The sequence below is a fragment of the Petromyzon marinus genome, chromosome 22, assembly GCF_048934315.1.
Source record: "Petromyzon marinus isolate PM22_M1 ecotype Great Lakes invasive population chromosome 22, UKy_Petmar_22M1.pri1.0, whole genome shotgun sequence".
Lineage (NCBI taxonomy): Eukaryota > Metazoa > Chordata > Hyperoartia > Petromyzontiformes > Petromyzontidae > Petromyzon > Petromyzon marinus.
Window position 1 is genome coordinate 10,316,716 of NC_133688.1, and position 25,321 is coordinate 10,342,036.

General features: G+C 47.1%; 1 protein-coding gene across 1 annotated transcript in view; it reads right to left on the reverse strand.

Moving 5' to 3' along the window:
• Positions 1–25,321, reverse strand: part of PARG (poly(ADP-ribose) glycohydrolase) — a 148,606-nt gene that overhangs the window by 59,289 nt on the left and 63,996 nt on the right. The window contains exons 12-13 of the mRNA XM_032959084.2: positions 11,871–12,031; positions 7,701–7,780 (exon numbers count right to left, since the gene is read on the reverse strand). Coding sequence (XP_032814975.2) covers positions 7,701–7,780; positions 11,871–12,031 — 241 coding nt within the window. The remainder of the gene's footprint in view (positions 1–7,700; positions 7,781–11,870; positions 12,032–25,321) is intronic.

The window sequence follows — 25,321 nt, forward strand, 5'->3', positions numbered from 1 at the left end:
AATAGCTCAGTGGGCCTTAGCTGGTAAAATAAAAAATAGTTTTAATTAGTTGAGACTGGTCCTGCAACAATTTTGTGCAATTCCCACCCCTGGCTCTGAGCCACCAACAAAGATGAGCACCATGCCATGCTCCTTTGAGCTTGTCGACACTAAAACTTGATTTTTCACTTTGTAAACACAGCGGGACTCCTTATTCCAATGCTTCAGAGCCTCCACACTCACTCTTGTGGATTCCTTCCTCCCCGACCTCTCTCCATAACCCCATCACCCCCAACCGACCAAAAACGTTTCATCTAAATCAGACATCCTTGCAGGAACATAATTTATTTTGCAAGCGAGTGATCAGGTTTGCGGCATAAATCCAGCCTCGGCTCTAAATTAAGCGCACGCGTGCGTGTGCGCGTGTACGACGCTTGAGTGCATGCATGAGTGCATGCATGAGTGCCTGCGAGTGCGCGCGTATGCCTGTTCGTCTGTGCATGTTTGTCTGTACGTGCATGTGTCCGGCAAAACAACCCCCTACCTCCTCGCGGTGCCGGACGGGCAACTCTGTCGTGGACAGTGCTTTGGGGGGAGGGTCAATTCCGATTGGCCCCTCCCCTCATGGCGTCTGTGACCACCACAGTGGCTAAACGGGGGCTCTGGATGGGTGTGAGGGGCTGGTAACCCCTCCACCTTCAAAAATTTACGACTAAACCACGACTGAAATATGTAACTAATAAGCTTGTGCCGGAGGCCCCGGGAGACAGGCGTCTATGACGTCTCCTGGCCAAACCCCAATTGGCGGAGCCAGGAGATTGAATCTCTACCCTTGGGGCTCCTCCAGAAACAACGAAAAGCCACTTCGTGTGGCCACGTGGAATGTTCTAACGCTCACTGCGGAGGAGAGGCTGCCACTCCTCTGTCGGGAGCTGGACCGGTACCGCCTGGATCTCTGTGGCATTCAGGAGGTCCGGTGGACCGGTTCTGGCACCTGCCACCATGAGGGGTGGACAGTCCTCTACTCGGGGCAGCAGACTGCCAAACAACAGGGTGTGGCTCTTCTTTTGAACAAAAGAATGAAGGGGGCGTGGGAGCGTGGCGGTGAGGCGTGGGAAGCTGTAAGCCCCAAGCTACTTTGGGCTCGCCTTTCCATCAAGCGGAGGCGAGGAGTGGTGGTTGTGGTTACTTATGCCCCCACCGAAGACGAACATCCGTGGAGAGATGCAGACAAAGCCGATGAGTCAGTTGCCTTATATGACCTGCTAGATTTTTGTGCAGCCCATGGGCTTGTAATTACCAATACGCTGTTCCGGCATCGGCGCATCCACACAACATCATGGATGCATGCCGGGTCCAAGCAAGAACATCTGCTGGACTACATAGTGACGGACCAGCGGATGCGAGCCCATGTCCTTGACACCAGGACCTACCGTGGAGCTGATCTGCCCTCTGACCATCGACTAGTCATCTGTAAGATGCGCCTGCCATTCTTCCACTTGTGGTGGGTGTACACCCAGGACCCCATTCCAATCTAAAGTGGCCTGGTCTCAGTTACCTGATGAAAGCTGCGAGAATTTCATCATCGCTTGCGGCTGGGGTTGGCATCATCCCCCACTCCTCCTGATGTCGAGGGTAAATGGGCGAGGTTTAGGACTGACTCATGTAACTGCAATGGCTGCTTTGGGTACGCGGTCCAGACCTCCCCAGAGACCCTGCCTGACAGAGGAGGTGTTCAGAATGGTTGAGAAAAAGCGACAGGCCCACTGTCATTGGCTACAGAATCCCACGTCAGAGAATGAGGCGGCTTACCGCAGCCTTCGCTTGGAGGTTCAAAGAGCCGTGAGGCGCTGCAAGGATGGGTGGTGGTCGCGGGTTGCTGAGGAGATGGAGTGTGCCTCAGTGGCCTGCGATCACAAATCTCTATTTAATTCCATCAAAAAAGTAACCTGCAGCGCCACACCTATTACCATCATTAGGGGAAAAAACGGTGATCCAATCCCCGACCCCCAGGAACAGGTTTGCAGATTTGCTGAGCATTTCTGTAAGGTCCTGGGGGAGGGGAAATCCCTCAGCAAGGAAAACATCGTGGCAAAAAGCCCAGGCCTACTGATGGTATCATAGGCCTTGACCAGGTCAATAAATAAGAGAAGTAGGTCTTGTTGGAATTCCCTACACCTCTGCTGTAGCAGAGGGACAGAAAATATGGCATCTGTGCAGGACCGCCCTTTTCTGAAACCGCATTGGGGCTCCGCAAGCCTCTCCTCAGTGTGCCTGGTAAGGCGATGTTGAATAATCCTTGCCAGGACCTTTCCTGGCACACTGAGGAGTGAGATGCCCCTGTAGTTGTTGCAGTCTGTGCGGTCCCCCTTCTTAAAGAGGGGGACCACCAGGGCGTCCTACCAATCCTGCGGAACCCGTCCAGTGGTCCAGACTGTTGTTATGTCATATAGGGCAGTCTGTGCACAAACGCCACCCTCCCTCAGCATTTCGCTTGGGAGATCATCTCTACCCGGTGCCTTTCCTGGTCTCAGACTCCAGATCGCCTTCAGTACTTCCTCAAAAGATGGCACCTGAGCCAGCCACTCACACGGGGTGACTTCTTCCAATATTTGAGGCACTGCAGCCTCAGCAGGGTCATCCCCTGGTTTTGGAGTCCCTGACCCTCTGCTCACGATCATTAAGGACCTTCATGATGGTGAGCAGGCCTGGGTAAAACAACGTGGCCGGGAGTCAGAGCCATTCCCTGTACACCTTGGGGTGCGACAGGGATGTTCTCTGGCTCCCACATTATTTAACATCTATTTTGACCACGTAGTTCGTGAAGTCTTCAATAGCTGTACCGGGGGAATCTCCATTTGGTACAGATATAATGGGAGGCCGAGCAATGCCCGGGTGCGGTCAAGGGATGGCTCCCTATTGCTCAACCACGTTATGTATCCCGATGATTTGGTAATAGTTGCTCATTCAGAGGAGGAGTTGGAGATGCATCTGCTTAGACTGGAGCGTGCCACTAAGAGATGGGGCCTTACCATCAGCCCCACCAAAACTAAGCACCTGCCTGGGTATTTTGAACCATCGAACACTCCACCCCCACAACTCCCAATCGGTGATGGGGCAGTTGTGGAGAGAGTGAAGAGTTTGCCATACCTGAGCAGTGTGCTTATGACCGGCTCCGGTTTGACAGCAGAGGTCTCACTCCGAAACAGTCGAGCGACAATATATTTTAATCGGTTGCCTAACGCTGTGTGGAAGCTACCTGGTCTGTCGCTCCGCACTAAGCTTCAGGTCTTCTCGGCCACGGTCATTCCCTCCCTTCTCTACGCTTGCGAAACGTGGACCCCCCTAATGGAACATCTTCGCTGGTTAGAAACATTTAGGCTGGCCTGCCTACGATCCATCCTGTGTTTAACCAGGCTGGATTGTGTGAGGAGCTCACAAATCTTTGAAAGATCTGGGCAAGGTCCCATCGGTGAGCTCCTCCGGCAGGCAAGGCTGCGTTGGCTGGGTCATGTAGCCCGCATACCCAGCACCCGCATGCCGAAACAGCTTTTGTTTGGCCGGATCGAGGGGGCTAAACGGGCGCGGCACGGGCTAGAGAAGAGATGGAGTGATGTGGTACAGGAGGACGTGGAGCTGAGAAGACTGCCGATGACTGGGACCAGCGGTGTCAAGATCGGCCTCTGTGGAGGAGGCTCGTGAAGGACGCTACTGGGCAGTTGGAGGCAGTCCCCCTCCAACAACAACGGAGGGCGGAGGAGCGACGCTCACAACAACGAGCGGAGCACCGGGTGGCTAAAGCACAGCAGGTTGGCACAGTAGGGAGCACAGGTGGTGCATCAGCCAGCCATCTCAGTCATCTTATTCAGTCGACCCGTGGCACTTGGGTCTGCCCCGTGACCTCCTGCCAGCGGGCGTTCGACACTTCACGTGGCCTCAAGGTGCACATGGCCCGGCACAAGCGTCGTGGTGACATCACCGCCACTTAGTGGCGAATGGCGGTTGTTGTGTCTGTGTGCATCCATTTGCAGTAGACAGCTGTCATTTGCCAAATGCTGTCAGTGTACGAGGAGTCAGAATCACGCGGGGCTTCGTGTGAAGCACAATTCTTCATCGATTAAGCTGCACTATATTAATATTGAAAGTAAAAGTACCTTCCAAATAACTACGAATACTTTAGACTTAGTAACACAATCCTAACATGTACGTACTCATTTTGAAAGGCTTGCACACACTGCTTATATCTTCGCGTCCTGATGAATTGATGCTGCGGTCAGAGCGCGTGGCTGATGATACACAGGCTCCGAGTTTGACTCGTAATCAGCGGTCAACACAGCCATTCATCCCTCCGGAGCCAATAAAATGAGCGGCACTTTGTGCGAAGAGGAAAGCGCTTGTCATACGGATAATAAGACTCGCCCCTGCCACAGGAGTCTGAACAACCCACTACCGGCTCAGCACGGCCAACGGAGATGAGGGCCAGCCACACTCGTCGTGTTTATGCATACTCCGGCTTTGTTTTATCCTAACAGCACCAGTCATTACCGTCATATTACTACTACTTCTATTGATATATTGAGCTGAATGGGGTTCAAAAGAACTCGCAAACACCTTGTTATGAAAGACCAAATGCAGAAGATCCCTGGGTTTGATCTTCCACGAAGCTCATAGTCCACCATAAACCGCATCCACTGCACAAACCATGGCAGTAGATGCAGATACCTGATGCACATATAGCTACACAATGCCCGATTAACAAATACGAAGGATACATCACAGCAATGATGATACACTCTGCTACTCCTGACACGGTTGTCTGGCTTGACCACCTGAAAATTAAATTATAGCTGTTGCTCTGCATCTACATCAGCCACGCGAAAGAAGATTGAATAATATTTGACGGTCAATCCGCTTTAAACTTGAGAACAAAATGCAGCGTGCTCGTGAGCCTCCTGTGTGCACGGCCATGGTGGCGCGAAGGTGCTGGGGGTGTCGCTCAAGCGTGGGAACAACGCAGTCGCAACATCTGTCCCGGGGACAGACTGGCCCTTTTCATAGCAATCTGGAATTATCACAGCGGCTCACTGTTACGAGCAGAGTTGAGCACCTACTCACGCCAGTCGGAACAGAGACACTTTAATCTGCATAGTTTACGTATTACTGAGTAACGAATGATTATCTACTGAAACGTGGTTATGCTATTGAGGCGGCTCCGTTGGCCATGACAGTAGTTTTCTTGTTCACTCTGATCCAGATTCAATCCAGGAATAGAACCCCTCCATCCCTCCTTACCTCCCTCCCTACATGCCTCCCTCCCTCGACAACAACGCACCACAGCTAAGCGGATACAAGCCAAAACAACTTGCAAGGTTGTCAAAACCTTAGGAGAATGACTGGCTGCCGTTGCTGCCCGAAGCATGGTTTCTGACCTTGTACATACATGTCAAGCGTCATTTTAAATATCAATAATGTAGAATGCGGAATTTATCTTAGTACGAGTTCATATGTCAGTATATATATGCGTGGCTGTATTAGCCTACAGAGATATGCTTATTTTTGACTACGTCGTTTGAGAAGCATCCTTTATCAATGGAATTTTCATCTGGCAGTGACATCTAAGACGGGGTTGATCAATGCTCATGTGCGGTCTAAGGATGGCCAACCAGGTAGTTATTTTTGGCTGGATAGCGTGGGAAAAGCGGGCACGGCCCGGTCTAGAGGAGAGATGGGCTGATATTATGATGGGAGGACTTGGGAGCTTTGAAGACTTGCCCAAGAAGGTTCCGGTGGAGGAGGCTCATGAAGGCTGCTACTGGACAGTTGGGGGTGCTTGCTCTCCAACAACGACGGAGGGCGGGGGAGCAAAGCTCACAACGAGCAGAGCACCAGGTGGCTAAAACAAAGCGGGTTGGCACAGTGGCGAACGCAGGGGGTGCAACTGCCACTTGGTGCTCGCTAACAGCACTTGCCCCAACAGTCTCTGAAAGGCTACATACAGGATCTTGGTAATTGTACGCGTGTGTGTGCGCACGTGCAAAAACGTGTGTGAATGTGTCTCACGCATGTGTGCATTGTACATTGTGTGTACAGATATGTCTACGTACGTGCACGTGTGTCTATACATGTATTCGGTGTTTTCTATGAGTCATGTGAGTGATAGATGGAAGACAGAGAGGAGGAGGAGGAGTGGGCTGGACTGACGGGACGCACACTCAATCACAGCGGGGCATGTGCGTAGGGGCGTGTCCCTGTCTGTCTGTGTATCGCACTCTCGAGCGCACTGCTCCCCTCATTCTGCCTGCGTGTGTGAGTGAGTGTGGGGAGCGGCAGCGCAGGGGGTAGCGCACTGCACGACGAACCCGGTGACATGGGTTCGATTCCCGCCCACGGCCAACACAAGTGACCAATTTCTGAACCAGTCCTAGGTCTCCCCGAGGTTGACTTAGCTTCCAGTCCGTATCTGGTGCGGTGTGTAAACATCGTCACTGGGGAGACAACAGCAGCCCGGCGTGGTGCTGGTCACCCAGCCCCTCGCGTGCCATGCCAGCCTTTATAGGTGCTACTCGCGAACAGCACTTGCCGCAAAAGTATGTTGAGGTTATATGGGGGATCATTGTCTTTGTGTCTATGTGCAAATGTATGTGCCCCTGTGAGAACTAACACTGATTAGCACCATTGGATACGTACGGTGCGAAAGAAGTTCAACATACATGCATAAATAAGGCACGGGCCCAGGGTGACCCTGGATAATGGGGGTATAACAGATGTACAGGGACCTCCTGCCGATATGGCTGCTCGGGCCACTCCCAAACTCCAGCTGCGTCCCTGCGCGTTCAACAATTTATTGGCTAAATATCCCGAGGTTCACCCCGAAATTCACGCGCTTTTAACAACTCCTCATCACGCGCAGCGCCCAACTCAATTTTTCTCCAGGGTCAAATTTACTCTCATTCGGCGAAAAAAAAATGCCGTGCGTTCCAGAGAAATGAATGGGTGAAAGCATGAGAATAGGTATGTTTGTATCTACAAACAGGTGTACATGGGTGGTGGCGTGTAGAGCAATATATACATGCGTATGAGTGCAGCTACACCCCGAGTGGTGTCACTGTGGTTTATAAAGCTTATTTGGTAGCCAGAAGGTTGCGAGTTCAAACCCAAGTCAGGGTATAACTCAATAACCTTCTCTGGTTGATGAAATGTTTCAACACGGTCAAAGCGGTTGAGGCCACCACACCCTGTATATATAGTGTGTTCATACAAATATAATCTGAATGTGTCAACATGTAAAGTGGAGACTCTGTACAAGCAATTCAAACTTTACAAGAAGCGGTTTAAATTTCGATTTAAAGCTTTCGTGACTGCAAGGATTCATCTTCTTTGGTTCTTTCGGTAAAGTCACGTAGAATGAGAATAAAATAATAAAATAAAACAATAAAATTCTCACGACGTTTCGGCCACAACGCAAGCGGCCGTCTTCAGGTGTTATTTTATTATTTTATTCTCATTCTCATTAGAACCAAAGAAGAAGAAGAAGCGGTTTCTCGATCAACAATAAAAAAAAGATACCCGAACTTGTTGTTCAACTCGCTTCAGGTTGGCTGCGTAAGGTTCGGTAACGAGGAGTTCCGGCAGGCTCAACAAACGCAGCGGACGGCAACGCAGAGTGGAGAGCTCGGGGGGGGGGGGCTCAGCAGAGTCTCCGTAGAGGTGGCACCACTCACTCTTGGTGCAGACCTGGCGGAAGTAGTGGAAGATGGCCGATAGCTTCTCCAACTTGCGGTCCGATTTCCCTTCAAAGAGCCTGGGAAAGAGCAATATGACAATGATTATGATGGTCACGATAATTAACTGGGAGGGTGGCGAGATGTTAAATACTTCGCCTGGTATACAGGAGGCTGTGGGTTCGATCCAGATCCTGACACCTGCATATTTGGAGTTTGCATGTCTCTCTCCCCATGGTCGAATGGATTCCACTACAGGTCCCTCCAGTTTTTCCCTCCACATTTAAAAATATGCATCTAGAGTATTTGGCTGCTATAAATTTCCACACCATAAGCCACTTCATTGGGCAATAATTTGTGGCCAGGTCGCTTCTAAATAAGAGCAATATAGCTCAGTGGGCCCAATGGCAAAGCCCCTCCAGCAATGAAAAATTTGAGTTGTTAAGTAAGGACTTGTCCCTTGCTTTTTATTCGACGCATGTGCGGGATTTTGATCGGATCATTGGGGGGGCACTTGCCACCCCATCCCCCCCACTGGCTCTGCCAGTGAGTGGGCCGTACCTGGCATAATAAACATTTTCGTTAAATCCACTCCCGTAAATATTTAAAATCATTTCAAATAACGTCTGAAACAACTATGATTTTTATAGTTCCAAAAAAAATGCCAGTGTTTTCATGCTCACTTTTGTCGAGCATAGGGCAGAGCTCATCTCCAATAGTGGCACTACACTCGTGGTGAAGAGTCCACACTGCAATGCAAGGGGCAAGGCTATCCGTGGAACAACTGATATTATACTGACAAAGCAGACTATTAATGCACTAAAATGTCAGTAAACATTTAAATAAAATTGCAGAAAGCAATACGTTTAAGCTATGATAATACAATTAAATGAAAAATGTTTTTTTTAGACGTATATATCACTATGCTTGCCTGCATTTCAGTTTGCAAAGTAATTACATTCACATTTGGTCATTTGTTATGCAAGCATAGTTATTGTTTTAATTCGGAACTTTCGTGTCAATGTAAACAAACTGGATAGCATAATAACACTCAAGATATATATTAAACATCGTTTCGCGTGGCGTTGCGGCAAAGAGATCTACGAGCAAAGTGAAGAGTCACAAATTAAAATGGCGCTCGACTCGGCCATTATCGTTGAGGTTCATAAAATACACACCACTTTATGTATACATGTTTCTTGAACTTCTTTCGCACCGTACGTAGCCGACATTGCTAATCGGAGGTGCGGGGAAGTACAAAACAAATAATCGCATTCAAAGATTGAGTTTTCAAACTAGATTCAAAAGATGTATCTGTCTGTACCCGACAGAGGAATGTGCAATGTCCATCAATGTTCTCAGAAGCTCAGAATATTGATGGACAGTACAATCCTATGGCCGTTGGGAAATGTTTAATTCCGAAGAAAATCGTTCCTCGATTCAAAGGCAGGATGGGTCAATGTCTAACCAGGAGTTGAACTCGAGCCCTTCTGCATACGAGTCGAGCATTCTGCCACAGTGCCACTCAGCCGTGCTTGAATACAAACACTCAGATTCTAATACCAATTTTTTAAAAAGGGCCGGCACGTTGTAATAAATAAAACAGCAAATGCCCCCATTTGGCAAATTGGTGACTTGGGCCCTAACTGGCGTCTGTTTGCAAATGTCAGCGCCCTGCTTCTTAGAGTGGCATCATTATAGCATGCGTGTGAGCTTTTAAATATTAATCCGGGCACGGTGGTCCGTGGCGACCCAGCCCTGATGTGTGTCTGTATATGGGGGGCGGTAGTGTAGTAGTTACTGTGCTGCACTACAAACCTAGAGACCCGAGTTTGATTCTCGGCCAGAGCTGACATTAGTCACACTCGGCCTCTCCGGCCTCTGTGTTCTCTGGAAAAGGACCATTGCCAAAAACGTTGCCAATAACATCCTTTTTCTTTTTAAGGCAGTGTTATTTACGAATGTGTTGAGGCTTTTTTTTATATCTGTGGTGTCTAAACTTTTCTTGATTATTTGCAGTGTGTGAACACTGGAGAGAAAAATGCGATTGGATGTGGTGCTGGCCACATAAAAACCCTTGTATGTCGCTCGGATCTAAACAGGCGCTCGCCAATAGAACTCACCCCAATCTAAAACGTTATCTATGATGTAACTTTGCATCGAACTCGGACCCCATAACGTAAAGAGAGGTGATTCAAGCAAGCGCGACTGCTGAGACACTGAATGTTGAAACCAGTCTGGCGTTATCATGGTCTTGAAACAATGCTGCTGAAAGTATGCACTTCCCAGAAGGCTGTGCAGCTGATGGGTTGTGAAAGACACCATTTTTTTTATGTGGAGATACAGACATGTGAGAGGCACATATTATCTGCTTATATATTTAGTTCAATGACTATGAGGGTAATTTTGTAGGTCTGCATGAACTGCAACATTTCGTTAATTTGTCCCACTCAATTTGTAAGGCAGAAGCGTTTAGCGGTCAGCTGTCCCCCACCTACAACCGCCTCAGTCCCCTCTCCCCACCTGCTACACGCGGTCATTTATTATCTGCAATTAGATGATTAACCGCAGTCAGCTTTAATTGATTACAGGAAAGGGTCGATCAATTTGTAAAATTTAAAAGTAAATAACAGTAATACATTCAAAGTGAGGCTGGCAGTTGAGGCTCAGGAGCACTGCCCATTGTTTTTTTTTTGTGGCTAACTATTGTGGGCGTCTGTGCCAGTTGCAAGGCAATGTGATGGCCGCGATGCTTTGAAAATCTCCCAAATGTGCCTTTGCATGTCCATGAAATTCATAAAATATACGACTTATTAAAAAACTTTGACAGGCTATTCACAGACAAGCAAATATTGACAAATTTGATCTTGTTAGAATCAGAAGGACCAGTGGAAGGTCACAGGGCAATTAAACCGATCGATTGACCTTTGACATTTGAGGGTTCCTATACGGCAGTGCAAAGAGTAATATACTTCAAAGCTAACAATAACAATCTTTGCACCCCAATCTTCAAAATTTTAAATCACCAAGTGGATTCATTCTTAATATTCATTGATAACTTTGCTTCCATCATTGTTGACTTTCCCCAACTGAAAGAAGATTTGTATATGCCATCAATCTGACCTACACAATAACTTAAATCAGCAACTGAGAGTGAGGTTGCATTAAGTTTAATATACCAAGCTGTGACATAGCAAATGTCAAGTGGTTTTGTCACGATGTGACACAGGAAATGAATGTGGTTTTGTTACGCGTATGGACCATCGGTGCAATTTCGCCCGTTTTAACAATTGCAGAGAGTGCGATAGTAAGACAAAGTGCAGTATGGGAATCTCCCTGTGAAAGGACATTTACAAAAGCTAAGGTCTTACTCTGATCTGAGCTTCAGCGTTACCTGGGTGTGACTGTGTACATCTACATGTGGCGGAGTGGTGGTGCAGCGGTTTATGCGCTGCACAATGAACCCAGTGACCCGAGTTCAATTCCCGCTCGTGACCAATAACAGTGGCAAATATCTGAACCGGTCCTGGGCCTCCCCTTGGTCGAATCAGCTTTAAATGAGTACCTGGTGCGGTGTGTAAACGTGACCACAAGCGAGACAAATGCGGCTGAGCGTGGCTTTGGCCACCCACAACCCTGTGTACTGTGCGAGTCCTCATAGGTGCTCACTAACAACACTTGCCTCAAAAGTCTGTTCAGGCTATAAGGGGGATCTTTGACTTTGTACAGTGGCACTGGTTCCGTATAAACTGATACGTTGCATGGTGTGTATAATACAGCATGGCCTCTGTGTAACGCATCCTATACAGTACCGTGTACACAGCAACATCAAAGTGTGAGCAATATATTACAGAGTATGTATAAGGGAGCATTGCCTGTGCATGTACTGCAGCGTGACTTTGAACTGAAACTTTGCCTGTGTGTACACCGGAGCATGGCCGTTATGAGTGGAAGAGCATGTCTTGTGTATATAGCAGGAACTACTTTACATAGAGCGAGCATGGCATGTGTGTACTGCATGACACACGGTGTGGACAGGAGCACGGCTTGTGTGCGTGTACAGCATGACACACGGCGTGTACAGGAACATGGCCTGTGTGCGTGTACAGCATGACACACGGTGTGTATAATCTGTAATGCACAGTGAGTGCACTGCTGCTACTGCTGCACCTGTTGAAGTTGATGTCGGGGAAGGCCGAGTACTCGCTCCGGGGCCCGGTGGCGTTGCGCCGGGGGAACGTGCAGAAGAAGGCGTTGGCCAGGAGGCAGGCGGCCTGCTCCTGAGACATCGTCAGCATGAAGCCGGTGTCCCGGCGGAGCAGCGGCAGGGGCTGGGGACACGTGCGGTGCACAGGGTGCAGCGCATGTTAAACGCGGTAACGGGTGGCACAGGTGCCAGAGAAGCAATGGCACAATGCTAATAGTGATGCAAGGAGTTCATAACTGTGCTTAAACTAGAATATTATTGTACACGTAGGTTAAAGGTGCAGCCCTGCAATTCCTTGCTCATTCAACTGCCGACGAAAGAACCTCCATTTGAGAAATCTCTAAAGTCCTGGTCCAGTGGGTATTTTTTGGCCGACTCTTCCACACTGACCATACGTCTTCAAAGAGGTGGGAGTATCCCACAATTTAGCCCACCGCACATGACCTACCGACGGAGTGTGGCGCACCCACTCATACTGCTGGGTGGAAACAAGCGGAGAATGGCAAAAAATCCTGGTCACCGTTTCAAAAGCCATGCCGGGAGATCGAACTGCGACATCTGAAGCCAATCGTGCGATACCACCATCGTGGCAGCAGCCCTTGTGCAGAAATAAAATAAAATATTCGAGAGGATTTCGTACAAGAAACAACACTCGTCCGGAAACGTCAAGACGACTCAGTGGTTTGGACGTGGCTCTCAAATAAATAGAGAGAGGGTACCACAAGTAGCGATCCATACTCAAGCGCAATGAGAGAGAAGCAGAGACAAAGAACGAGAAAGATCGATGCAATAAAGAATGACGCGGAATAAAAGGGTGCACGGTGCGACTGAGCAAAACAAAGCTGGCACAGGACAAAGCATTTGGTGATGCCGCATTGGCAGTGGTGCATAAGGCACAACGCCTTGCGAAGAGCATTGTGCCTTGTGCATACAAGCAACAATCTCCCCACGATGCAATGTTACGGCAATATTTTTTTTTATAATGGTAATGATTTTGTTTAAAAATAATTTTTTGATCGTTGAAGGAGTTGTCTTGTTTTTTAAATGGCTGCTATAAAGTTGAATGTGTCAGCTACAAGGTGACAATTCATATGGTCATCTGAAAACATAAAATTTGTTTAATTCTCATCAGCCCAGTGCACTCTCCAACTCTTATTATCCACTCTACCTCTCTGGCCTCTCTGTCATGTGCTACAAGCAAGGTGCCCGGAACATAACCTAATATATATTTTTCCTATTAAGGCCCTTATTGACGAATGTGTTGCGTTTTTTGGTACAGGACAAAGATGGAACGAGATTATTCGGTTCGATCGTCATTCTTGAGCTAACGGGTGGCCAAAGGAGAAGATCGTGCAGAGCCATTGGACCGTACTGAGACAGTTTGCAATACATCTGACATAGGTATAGCTATACCACTCAAGAAATGAACATTCATCAACAATACTGACTTAAAATAAATATATATAATCTGCAACATTTCTGCCAGAGCTAACATTAGTGGCACTCTACCACTCTGGCCTCGACATGCTATGAAGAAGGGCTATTGTCTGAATACTCGCTGATTATATATTAAAACAGTGTTGTTGATGAGTGCATTGAGTTTGTTGTTGTCAACTGTGCTTGTGCACCGCTGCCAACACAGCGTCGCCAAATAATTTATAACCATCAGGAAAAAAGAAGTCGCAGCAGTCTGTTACCCTCCTGCGGGCTGAAGACCTCCCCACACCATGTCAGTCAGGGAGGTTTCTGACCATGTTTGTAAGTATGTTGAACTTCTTTTGCACCGTACGTAGCCAACCGTGCTAATCTGAGTTGCGGGGTAAGGACAAAAAAACTAAACACAAAATGCAGTACTAAAAAAATAGAGTTTTAAATCTAGATTTAAAAGTGCCATAGCTCCAGCAGCTTCCTAACATAGGGAGGAAGAGCGTTCCAGGCGGCCGCAGAAGCGTGTCTGAAAGCAAGCGATGCAACCCATGTTGGTGAAGGGGAAAGACCGCGTTACCCGTGCAGATTCTCACTCGCCACTGAAACGATCTGCGGCCATGAATCGAACTCAGGCTGCCAGGCTCGCAACAGTGGGCAAAGCACCGTGCCACCACCTCACCTCACGTATTCACGGTACGCACGCACATAAAGTAGGCGTACGTACATACACGCACACATATACACATTAGGCCTGATCTCTTTTGAAGGAGTTTTTTTTGCACGTGGGAGTAAACCGGAGGACCCCCGAGAGAAACCCACCGATCCAAACACTCGAAAATCCACACAAGAGCAGTCAACAACCCCCCAATTAGCTGTACTGCCATCTCTTAGCCGCATCGCAAGCCAGAACGCTGGGAGCCTAACGGCACATTCTGACCTCTGGATGATCCACCAACCACACTACCAAAGTGCTGGATCACAGCTGAGCACGACCACCAGAGCCGTCAGCTCTGTGCACCAATGTGGGCATTAACAGCCTCACAGGGAGCCAGCCCCCGAAGATATAAACTTCTCAAACGTCGCCCTTCATTTTAGATTTGAAGTTTTAGTTTTCGTGACTGCAAGGATCCATACATATCCTTTGGTTCTTTCGGTAAAGTCACGTAGGTGTTGCAATCGAAACGTCTTGATTTATTTGTTTCTATTTTTTTTCCACTTACGTGACTTTACCGAAAGAACCAAAGAGTATAAACCTCGCCACGTTGGCGAAGGGAGAAACCTCCAGTCACTGTGGCTTTGTGGAGCACTGAGGTAAACAGACAAGGACACTTTGTGTTCGCTATTTGCTGCGAAACGGGAGAGAAATGGAGTAGGGAGGAACCTAATAACATTCACGCGAACATCAGGGCATCAGTATATCCCTAATGCAATTTCCAAACACAGCTCGCGGTAATGCCCGGCGCTATTATTAAGACAAAAATAATATTAATAGTCATAATAATACATGCCTCTGCTCGTGGTGGTTAAAAAGGGTATTACTCATCTGAAGGCTGCGAGTCTGAACAGCGGGCGGCGGGGACGGCCTGCAGAACTCAAGAGCTACAAGCTGCACAAACCAGCAACTGAAGTGAGACTTCTTGGGATTTGATATAAAAAAAAAATCCTAAAAACCAGTGGCTACATTCTGGAGGCCCTGGGTTCGTCTCCGAGTTTTTTGCACGAGTTGACAAGACTAACGCAGTGCTAAAGAGTTGCAGGGATTTACTAAAGTTATCATAAATGGATATCATTCTGTTGGAAGACACTGGTGGTAGTCCTATAAAGAAAATGGCTTCTTCATAGGAAGGTGGAATTTCCATCACTGGCTCAGGGCCTCCTTAAGCTGATGAGCACAACCGATTGCTCGCTTGAGTACTTAGGCACTGACCGGCTTTTGATGACTCAGCGAGGCTCAAGACTCCCTTTAAAGATTGTGCTGCTTGGTATATTTCAGCAATTTCTTACTGAGTATCTATACTCGAAAGAAAACTAGAATACAAGATCCACACAAACTCTATAATACCCATATAAGCGGGCCCGCAAGCGCCTTACTGTCCTGGCTTTTACTGGCCACCTTATTGTCCTGCAAGGTGGGTTGGTGTCTCATGCACATTGTTTTCCATGAGATCCACGAACACTAAATAAAGAGCCGGGTACGTGCCACCGCAAAGTCAAAAGGTTACCGCGATAATCGCCATCAATGCCACCACAGGCAAGCACCGCCCGAGTGCAAAGGCAACTGTGATTGTCGTGGAGATGAACTCACCCCTGCGACGGGGAGTGTGGAATATCTACCCACTGGTTGAAGACTGTACACAGGAGACGTGCACATACCCCCCCACAGGCTCATTTGAGGGGAACACCACTCGCACGTTATTTAGTCGCGGAATTCAGCGCGTTGCGAAAAGGATGTCAGCAGACGGGTTGGGTTTGCGGGGTGCTCGTGTAAGCGGGATCACCCGCACCGAGTCGCTACAGCGTCAATGCAAAGCCACTTTAGCGCACATTTAACTAAACCCTAATTTGAGCGAATTGTGCAACACAGGCAAACTGTGCTAAGTACAATCTCAAGCCGGTGACACGTGGTTATTTAATTGATATTTTTTTTTTCTCTCAGGCTACGCAGCTGGCTCGTTTGTGTTGATTAATGCTCTTTTCCTATTCGATCCATAGCAATTATCTGGACACGTTCTGATGCTGCTGCTGCTGCTGCGTTACCAGCTCCGTTATTGATTGGAGAGGGGGTACTGCCTTTCCACTGTCCATTGCGTTCACTGACAAGGCACGCGTACACTCACACACAAACAACAAAGATCCCCCAAATAGTTTATACAGGCTGTTGGGACAAGTGCTGTACGCGAGCACCTGTGAAGGCCTGAACGGCATGCGAGGGGGTGGTGTGGTTAGAATCATGGCCGGCCGTCTTTGTCTAGCCAGTGCTAGTTTTAACACGTCGCACTAGGCGCTCATTTAAGGCTAAGTCAATCTCGGGGAGGCCCAGGACTAGTTCAGATAATGGCCACTGCCCATTGAGTGGGAATTGAACTCGGGTCGACGGATTCGAAGCACAGTGCGCAAACAACTGCGCCACCGCTCCCCACATACAGTGAGGCAAACAAGTATTTGATCCCCTGCTGATTTTGTACGTTTGCCCACTGACAAAGAACTTATCAGTCTATAATTTTAATGGTAGGTTTATTTGAACAGTGAAAGACAGAATAACAACAAAATCCAGAAAAACGCATGTCAAAAATGTTATAAATTGATTTGCATTTAATTAGTTTTTTCTGGATTTTTGTTGTTGTTATTCTGTCTCTCAATGTTCAAATAAACCTACCATTAAAATTATAGACTGATCATTTCTTCGTCAGTGGGCAAACGTATAAAATCAGCAGGGGATCAAATACTTTTTTCCCTCACTGTACACTACTCTCCACATATATATGCAATCATTCAAACAAAACAGACACTTACAATTTTGCATAGGAAACATTCCTTTGACAGGAGGAATTCTATCTATCAAACAACCACTGATGACTTATCACAAAATGGTATTCATTTCATATAACCTGACCCTGGGGAGCTGATGGGATGAGTATACTCCCAATTAGAATTTATGCTATTCACCCTGCCACAGCGCCGCTTTGCCAGAGGTAGACAAATTATTTGGTGACGATGCTAATGCCGCTGCGTTGGCAATGGCGCACAAGCACAATTAACAACAAACACTCAACACGTTCGTCAATGACAACACTGTGACCTTAAAAGGAAAAATATATAATTTGGGTGACGTTTTGGGAAAATATCCCTTCTAGGATTGATGCGCTATTAAGAAGAGCCATTACCAAAAACGTCACCTATTGTATATTTTTCCTTTTAAGGCCACAGTGTTATTGATGAATGTGTTGAAGTTTTTTTTAACGTAAGTAAATATATTTGAGATGATAATTTTCGTCAATTTACTTCCTGGCCAAATGAAATCAATAGTGAATCCTTCTGGAGATGATTTATTTACACATCTTTTCAAATTCCATCAGGCAATAACTGAAGGATATGTTAAATTATTATGCAATGTTGCCAGGTAATAGGATGGTACCAGCAATACCTACAGATGTTGCATTGCACACTTTCTGACAATAGAATTGCATGTACTGTCCAACCCTGACTATTCTAATCATATTATTATTCTTGTGTCAATGACAAGCTCATTCTCAACTCTTTTTAGGAGGGTAGAGCACTAGCATGTTTTGTCCGTACCAGTTACATTGTATAAAATATATTTTAAAAACTCTAAATTATTTTTAGTTTAACATGTAGGCTTTTGCGAACAATACAATCCATAATATAGGCTTTTTAGGTTACATCGCGTAAATCTAAATGTTTCGTTAAATCCGCCACCACGCGAAACGTCGTACTCAGATTACAAATGTTGTGGAATTGCTCTCCAACACACCGGTGTGCTGTACTAGTAACGAATTGGCATGTTTTATTTACGTGACAAACCTTACTATTTGGCTGTTTCGGGTGGTGGCGGGTTTAACAACACATTTATTTATGCAATCAAACCCAAAAAAACCTATATTATGAAAACTATTTTTAATTTTACCAGGTAAAGCCCACTGAGCTTTATTGTTATTTTTCAGAAGCGACCTGACCACAAATGATAGCTCGACGCAGTGGCTTATCAAGTGCAAATTTATAACAGCCACTGTCGTCCCGACAGTTCTGTTCTTTCACCTGAAGAAGGCTACTTGTGTTGTGGCCGAAACGTCGCGAGAATTTTATTGTCTTATTTTATTTTATTCTCATTCTACGTGACTTTACCGAAAGAACCAAAGAAGAAAAAAGCCAAATACTCTAAACGCACATTTCTAAATCTGGAGGTAAATACCGGAGGACCCGAAGAAAAATCCACGAGACTACGCGGAGAACAAATATACAGGCGTCAGGGTCAGGATTGAACCTAAGGGAGGAAAACCTGGGGGGGGACCCATGCAGAACTGAGAATAGAACAAACTCCACACAGCAAGGCACCTGAGTCAGATATTGAACCCAGATGCTTCTTGTTGTGAGCCGCAAGTGTTACTACTGTGACACAAAGTGGTGGCATATATTACTTCGATGAACCCCGGAGGGTTTATAGGCCAAGCTGACCCCCCGCCCGGCACGTGAACTCTGATTGTGAGTCAAGCACTCTGCTAAAGCACGACTCGGCTGTATGAATTTCGACTGCACCCTAGCGAGCGTTTTTTTTTTCCCTGTGAAAAAGCTCACTCCCTGAAACTGTGGCAAGCCGCCACAGTCATTTCTCAGCCCGCATGCCGGACAGCAATGCAATCAGTTGGACGCGTGTGTCTTTATTTACGACCTGTCAGCTCTCAACACAGGACAGGAAGACTTAAATCACCGGGCTACCACAATGCATACTGGGGTCTTCTCACTCGGGGCGGTACTATTCCCAGGAGCCACATGGGTTCAGGGACAGGGTACGGAAGAGTGGTATGCAATGATGACATGATAAAATTGCTGTATGCGCAATCTGGTAAAGCCTTGCATTCATTAACTTGGCTAGAAAGTGGTGCAGGGTAACAAGAATAATTATAACCTTTTTCGCAGCATTTCATCAACCTCTTATTTTCCCTAAAAACTACAGTTTCCTCTTGACTTAAAGCTTTCGTGACTGCAGAAATTCATATTCTTTGGGTCTACAGTTTCGTTCCACAAGATACAAAAAATACCTAGCCAAAGTGAACATTATCATAGTGAAAAAAAGGAGAATGCATCTTTTCTCAAACGAGCAGTGAGGCTCGACTCATGGGCAACGACAGTCGTGGACCAGTGGCGTAAATTCCACATTCCAATCTCTGCCTCGGGCGACCACTGTCGACTTTAAAAGCAGAAACGCATTTTATACAGCTCATCTCTGACCGGGACTGACCTAACCATCTCGAACTGTGCATCACCTGGCTGGGCACAGCAGGGAGGGCAGCAAAAGAGGAAGGAGAGTCCTTGCATTGGGAGAGAGGAACGAGACCGGATGGGTGAGCAGCGGCAAAGGGCGTGCCAACCCGCGGCACCTGCGGAGACCCAATCACCATCGGACGGCCCGAGCGTGCGGTAAACTCCGAGCAGGGGGCAAAGAGGGCGGGGGGGGGGGGAGAGCGGACTCGGAGAACGGGGGTCCGCCCCGGGCTTCAATTACCGCCCGGCCTCGCCATGGGATCCATCACGGCTAACACGCGGAGAATTAGCGCGGCATTTATTAAAGAGGCGGTCGCCGAGAAACCCCGGCGACTCCCAACCCGAGTGCGGCAACACGGCGACCTCCATTCATAAGAAATGTCAAGGACGGCGACGCTGCCGCGATGAATTTGCGCTTTCTCCGGCGACGCAGGTTTTAATACGCAAATGGTCGGGCGCGCGCTTAGCGAGACCTCTCGTAATAAAGCGCGGCAGAAGGCGTAACGCGCCCGCCGTATTGCATCTTATTTTTTTTTATATATACGAAGCAATTTTTTTTATTTCCACCGTTCGCCACCACAAACTCCCATCTCACCCCCCCCACTCCACTCCACAGCGAGCATCTCACGGCTCGCGAAAAAAACCGCATCCGGCTGAGTTGGCCTAATAGGCGTGCAATTTAATTAATGGTCCGTGAATACATTTACAGAATGGCGGGATTAGAAAAGAGATTGAGTGGGACAGGGAGAAGAAGGGAGAGAGGAGGAGGGCGGGGGAGATAGAGTCAGGGTGCGCGAGAAGGAGATCTATGCTCAGCTTAAAGTCGGAGGCAAAAGTTTTGTTTTTTTCCATGAGGGAGAATAAACCGTAGCAAAGTCAGGGATGAATAGGGCACGGCCTGATAATATTTCCAAGTGGAGAAACAAAATAATAATTCTCCGGCATTTTTACATAAGAGCAAAAACGAAATAAAAAAGTATTACATCGAAGCATTTACATTTTCAGGCGGAGTTCTTACCCAATTATATTCCATCTGTGCCACTGACGAGATGTCACGAGATGTAGATTTTTCCCTGAGCAGGGAGAGAAATATCTCCTCGCAGGAAGCAGTACGATCCCCTGTGTCAGAGAAATAGCTGTCCCAGAGAATCACACAATACAACTAGATGTGAAGTCCCTTCTACAGCTCCTTGGATGGATTCAGAGCAACAACAGAAAACTGGTCAGATATTGCAATTTCCTGAGATAGTTTTTTTTTGTACGAGTCTGCGCCCAGTTCAGTCAAATAATCTCCTTGTTGATATCATCAACAGGCTGGTGCTCAAGACCTTTGATGGCCCTGAACTAGTGATACATATTCCACATTCCCATGGCAGGGGCAAACAAATCCTCTATGAAGCTGCTGCTACTATAGACTCCCACAGCCCCTTCATCAACCCCCGGAAAAAGAGCTGAAAAATACACTGCATTGAAAAAGGTAATCGTAAAGTAATCGAGTTATTACATTTAATTAGTTTAAGATAACAACAAATATAAGTAACTTATATACGCCTCTATTATTCTGGAATTTTTGGTTACCGATTTATTTTGAAATATAACCCACCCAAATACTGGCGACCAATGACCAGGATGAAACTTTCAACTCGCTAAACATGGAGAGCCTGACTCAATCACAGATGGCTGAAACACAGAATTGCGAAATCAGCATGTCATTCGTTGCATTCCCTGTTGAGAATGGGACAAACCATCCTCGTTTGCATAGGGAAGTATGAAGCAGCTGTGTAGCCTAGCGGTCAGCTTGCCCGCTACTCAAGTCAGATGGTGCTCATGGGGTCGGTTGCCCGGTAATTTCTACTGGGGGGGACTTATATATATAAAAATATATAAGTCCAAGGTTACCAACGGCCTGCAAATTTACAGAACGGCAATAAAAAAATGAGTGATATGTTTGCCCTCTCCGTAAATTGCAAAAGGTGTCCATGATTTGAGGTCTTTATTTTTCTTCTCAATTGATTTGCTGTTTCCCAGTCTGGCTGAATGAGGAAGGTGCCGACATTAATGGCTGGCAGGCGTGGGAATTATTTTTTAATTTGGGGGGTGGGGGGGGGCATGTAGCCATGAGGGCCCAAATTGGAATGCCAAAGAGGGGCCCATTAAGTTTGTCGAGTGCAGTCTTTGGTGACTGGGCTAGACAAACATTGTATTCTTGAGAACCTTGGTTAAATCACGAGCAACGACCTAGGATTCGAACCCTGGATATCAGCAGCCTTGCTGTTTACGAGGTTAAATAACCCCATATAGCTACAAAAATGAGTAATCACATTAAACTAATTTGAAAATACCAAAGGCAATATTACGTAAACTAATTTTAAAATCTTGATTTGAAGCTTTCGTGACTGCAGGAATCCATACTCTTTGGTTCTTTCGGTAAAGTCACGTAGGTAGAAAAATAAAATATAAATAATATAAAATCCAGAAGTGGAACTGCTGGATTATTTTTTTGCACCCGAGGATGACCGCTTGTGTTGCGGTCAAAACGTCGTAATACATTATTTTTTATTAAAATTTTCTACCTACGTGACTTTACCGAAAAAAAAAACAAAGAGAATAACTTTAAAATCTAAAGTATTCTGGCAATCACAACCTGGTTAGTTTTCAACGTAACCCTCCCACCAACACTGGCGACTGGTTATCAAGACGAGACCATCGACTCGCTGCACTCGAGAACCTTACTTAAACAAGGGCGGCTGAAACAGCAATCCAGATTCGGGATTCCAGCGGCACTGGCTCAGTGATGCCGACACGGGGCTTAAACATTACTCTCCCCCGAGCCACTCAGCCGCCTCGTTGGCACTTGGGCTTTTACAAATGTCTTTTTCCTTCTCCGTCACTCTCTCTCTCTCGCACACGCGCACACACCAACGGGTGCGTCCAAAAACGAGTTAAATGGATTAAACGCTACGAGGTTCCGCTTCCCCGTATTAAACTGTCAGCCGGTGACAAAGCGACTCCCAGGACCCATGTTTAGACTATTTTTCTCACGGGCTGTTGAGTCGCGGCATTTGAAGGGGGCTCGTTTCCGCGAGGGGAGGAGGGCGCGCTGAGGCAGTATTTCAGCGCGGGAGGCAGGGGACACCCTTAGGGTTGGGTTGGGACTGCTCGAGCGTTAGCAAAGACAAAAGAGGAATGGAGATTGTGTCATCTCGGGACGCAACCCGCACACCCGTGCACGCGCACCCCACAGCAATTGGCAGTGACGTTACAAATGAGCATGGGGGGGGGCGTATCGCTGCAGCGCAAGGTTTTCCATGGTTGGGCTTTGCAGTGCTCCGACGCGTTTTCAGCTTGTACTGCGTGGAGTCCGGAAAGAATTTGGTACCTGAAAAAGCTCCGAGCCAGTGTGGTGGGCCAGGAAGTCGACTCGTATTTTCCTGCCCAATTTGGTCAGTCTGGACACGAGCAAATAAAGTAACCACAGCTACATGTTCTGCCACAATGCTGACAAAGTGGATCGTTTAAGCAGTACAACGCTAATGTGCACCACTCTGATCCACATATTCCTCCTATTCCCCAGCCTCAAAAAAGAATCCACGAAACTTTATATGTCAACATCCAACACCAGTTCTGGTGCTGTGTGTGAGAGTCACGTGTAAAAGTAATTAGCCGAATAAAAATTGCACCAGATATTCATTTTAGGCCGAGTCAACGTTACAGAGGTAACCCCCGGGGCTGAAATTAGAATGCCACTTGCCAATGGAGTTGTAAATGGCCTCGAATTGAACCCAGGTTGTTGATAAGCATAAAGCAATGGACCCAACCACCATTCTCGAACTCCCAATACAAAGACAGACCCCCCCCCGCCCCGTATGGCCTACACAGACTTTTGGGGCAAGTGCTGCTAGCGAGCACCTATGAAGGCCGACATAGCACATGCCCGGCTGCCTTTTACTCCCTAGTGCCAATGATTACACATTGCACCAGCTACTAATTTTAGGCTTAATCGACCTAGCCGAGGCCCAGAACCAGCTGAAATATGCCGCTGTTATTAGTCGTGAGTGGGAAATGCAAACCCAAATCGCCGGGTTTGTGTCGCAGTGCGTTAATCGCTGCACTACCACTCCCCATATACATATGTATGCAAGCGCACTCACTTAATACACATGCACACACAAAGATCTAATGTTAAGCCTCATAGACTGTTGAGGCAAGTGCAATTACCAGGCACTCAATAACGCTGTCATAGCACACAAGAGGATAGTGTGAACTGGCTGCACACACGCCTGGCCACCCAGGGCTTATGTTGACCATACCACTGCACAAGATACTAATTTAACGCTCAGTCAACCCAGAGTTGCCCCCAGATACATACACCAATTACCATTGGTGTGCAGGTGCAAGATTTTGAAATTGTAGCAAAATATAGTCACAGTACTACACTGGACAAAACACATGAACACATTAACGCTGACTAACAATTACAATTTCAAGTAACCTCGTTATTGAACAAAACAGTTACATTATCTCTCTTCCTAATGTGAATAGTATCTACCGCAAGGGAGAACTAGGAGGTAGTATTTACACTAAAAAAAATCTTTATGAATAATGTAGGTCGCGAAAAGCTACGTGTTAAACTAGGAGGCAGTAGTTACTTAAGCAATTTAGTCAATGTAAATCTGACACGCAAACCACGGAGATTTATGCTAACTTGACTTTCCGAGTGATCCACATGGACGCTAATCGCTGTCGCTGGACACAATTATCCGGCCAGGGAGAGCTGCGGCTCGGGATTGACTCAGAGGAAGGAATTACCAGTGTAGATGTCCAGTCTTTTCTTTTGTATGGCTGCTGATGTAGATGCAGAGCAACAACTACAATTTCACATTCAAGTGGTCAAGCCAGGAGCAACGGTGTGTATCGCTGTGATGTCCCCTTCGTATTTGTGTTATTATATGTTGTAAGGTCTGTTCTGGATGACCACAATCGCAAACTGGAGAGTTTTTAATTTTCCATTTGACATCCAGTGAGGTCAGAGTTCAGCCAGCGGTGTCAACTTTGAGCAAAGAGAAGGGAATAGCAGTAGGTAGGAGCAAGTCCCAAGGAGGATCACCAAGACGGTGCCAAAAATCTTACGGTGAAGGTGCACACAGCGGTGAAAGTATTTATAAATGCGACTTAAAATTAGCAGAATCTCCCAGCGGGAGAAACTAAAAAAGCCTTATTGCGATTATTTAATAAAGGTCTGCTGGGCCCAGCGGAGGGAAGGCTTCACATGGCTAGGAGAGCGTTCGCTCTCAGCTCCATCGCCTCCCTTCCGTGGCGCGTCATGCTCTCCAGAAATAGCACGCACTCTCGCTAAGGAGGGGGTTCCACGAATTTTTAACCCTCGCGGCGGCACGGCCGCTTCGTCTTTGTCACCGCTGACAGCCAGGCTAATTGGATTTAATCATAATTAAGTTTCACATGCATACAGCAGAGACGGATGGGAACAACTCGCGGCCAGTAACGCTGAAGACCTGAGTTTGTGTACCGGGGTGCCACGCCCAAGAGAGACTTAGGAAAAGAGACATCTCGTTGCGGAGTGAGTTTGGCAGCCTGGGTCCCAGTCACTGACGGTGACATGAAAAATACATCATGGAAAATAGGTTTTGTAATTTCATTTCAGTGTGGGTCAACCCTGGAAAATAGATTAGTGGAGGAATCTCTGGCAGTGGGCACCTATTAAGGTCCACGTGATACACAAAGGGGTGGAGGAGCAAGCAAACATGTAGTGCAGATGCTCAACATATCATACAGGGTACTCATGTCTGTCCGAGTCCGTCTCTGAGAGGGCGCACGTCAGGTTAATTACATATTGCGATTGTCGGCCATGCATCATGGCCGATGATCGAACTTGGATACGTTGGGATCATCGACCCTCGTGCTGCCCATTACACTATCAACAACAACTGCCATTCAACACTAAGTGACGGTGACGTCACCACAGCGC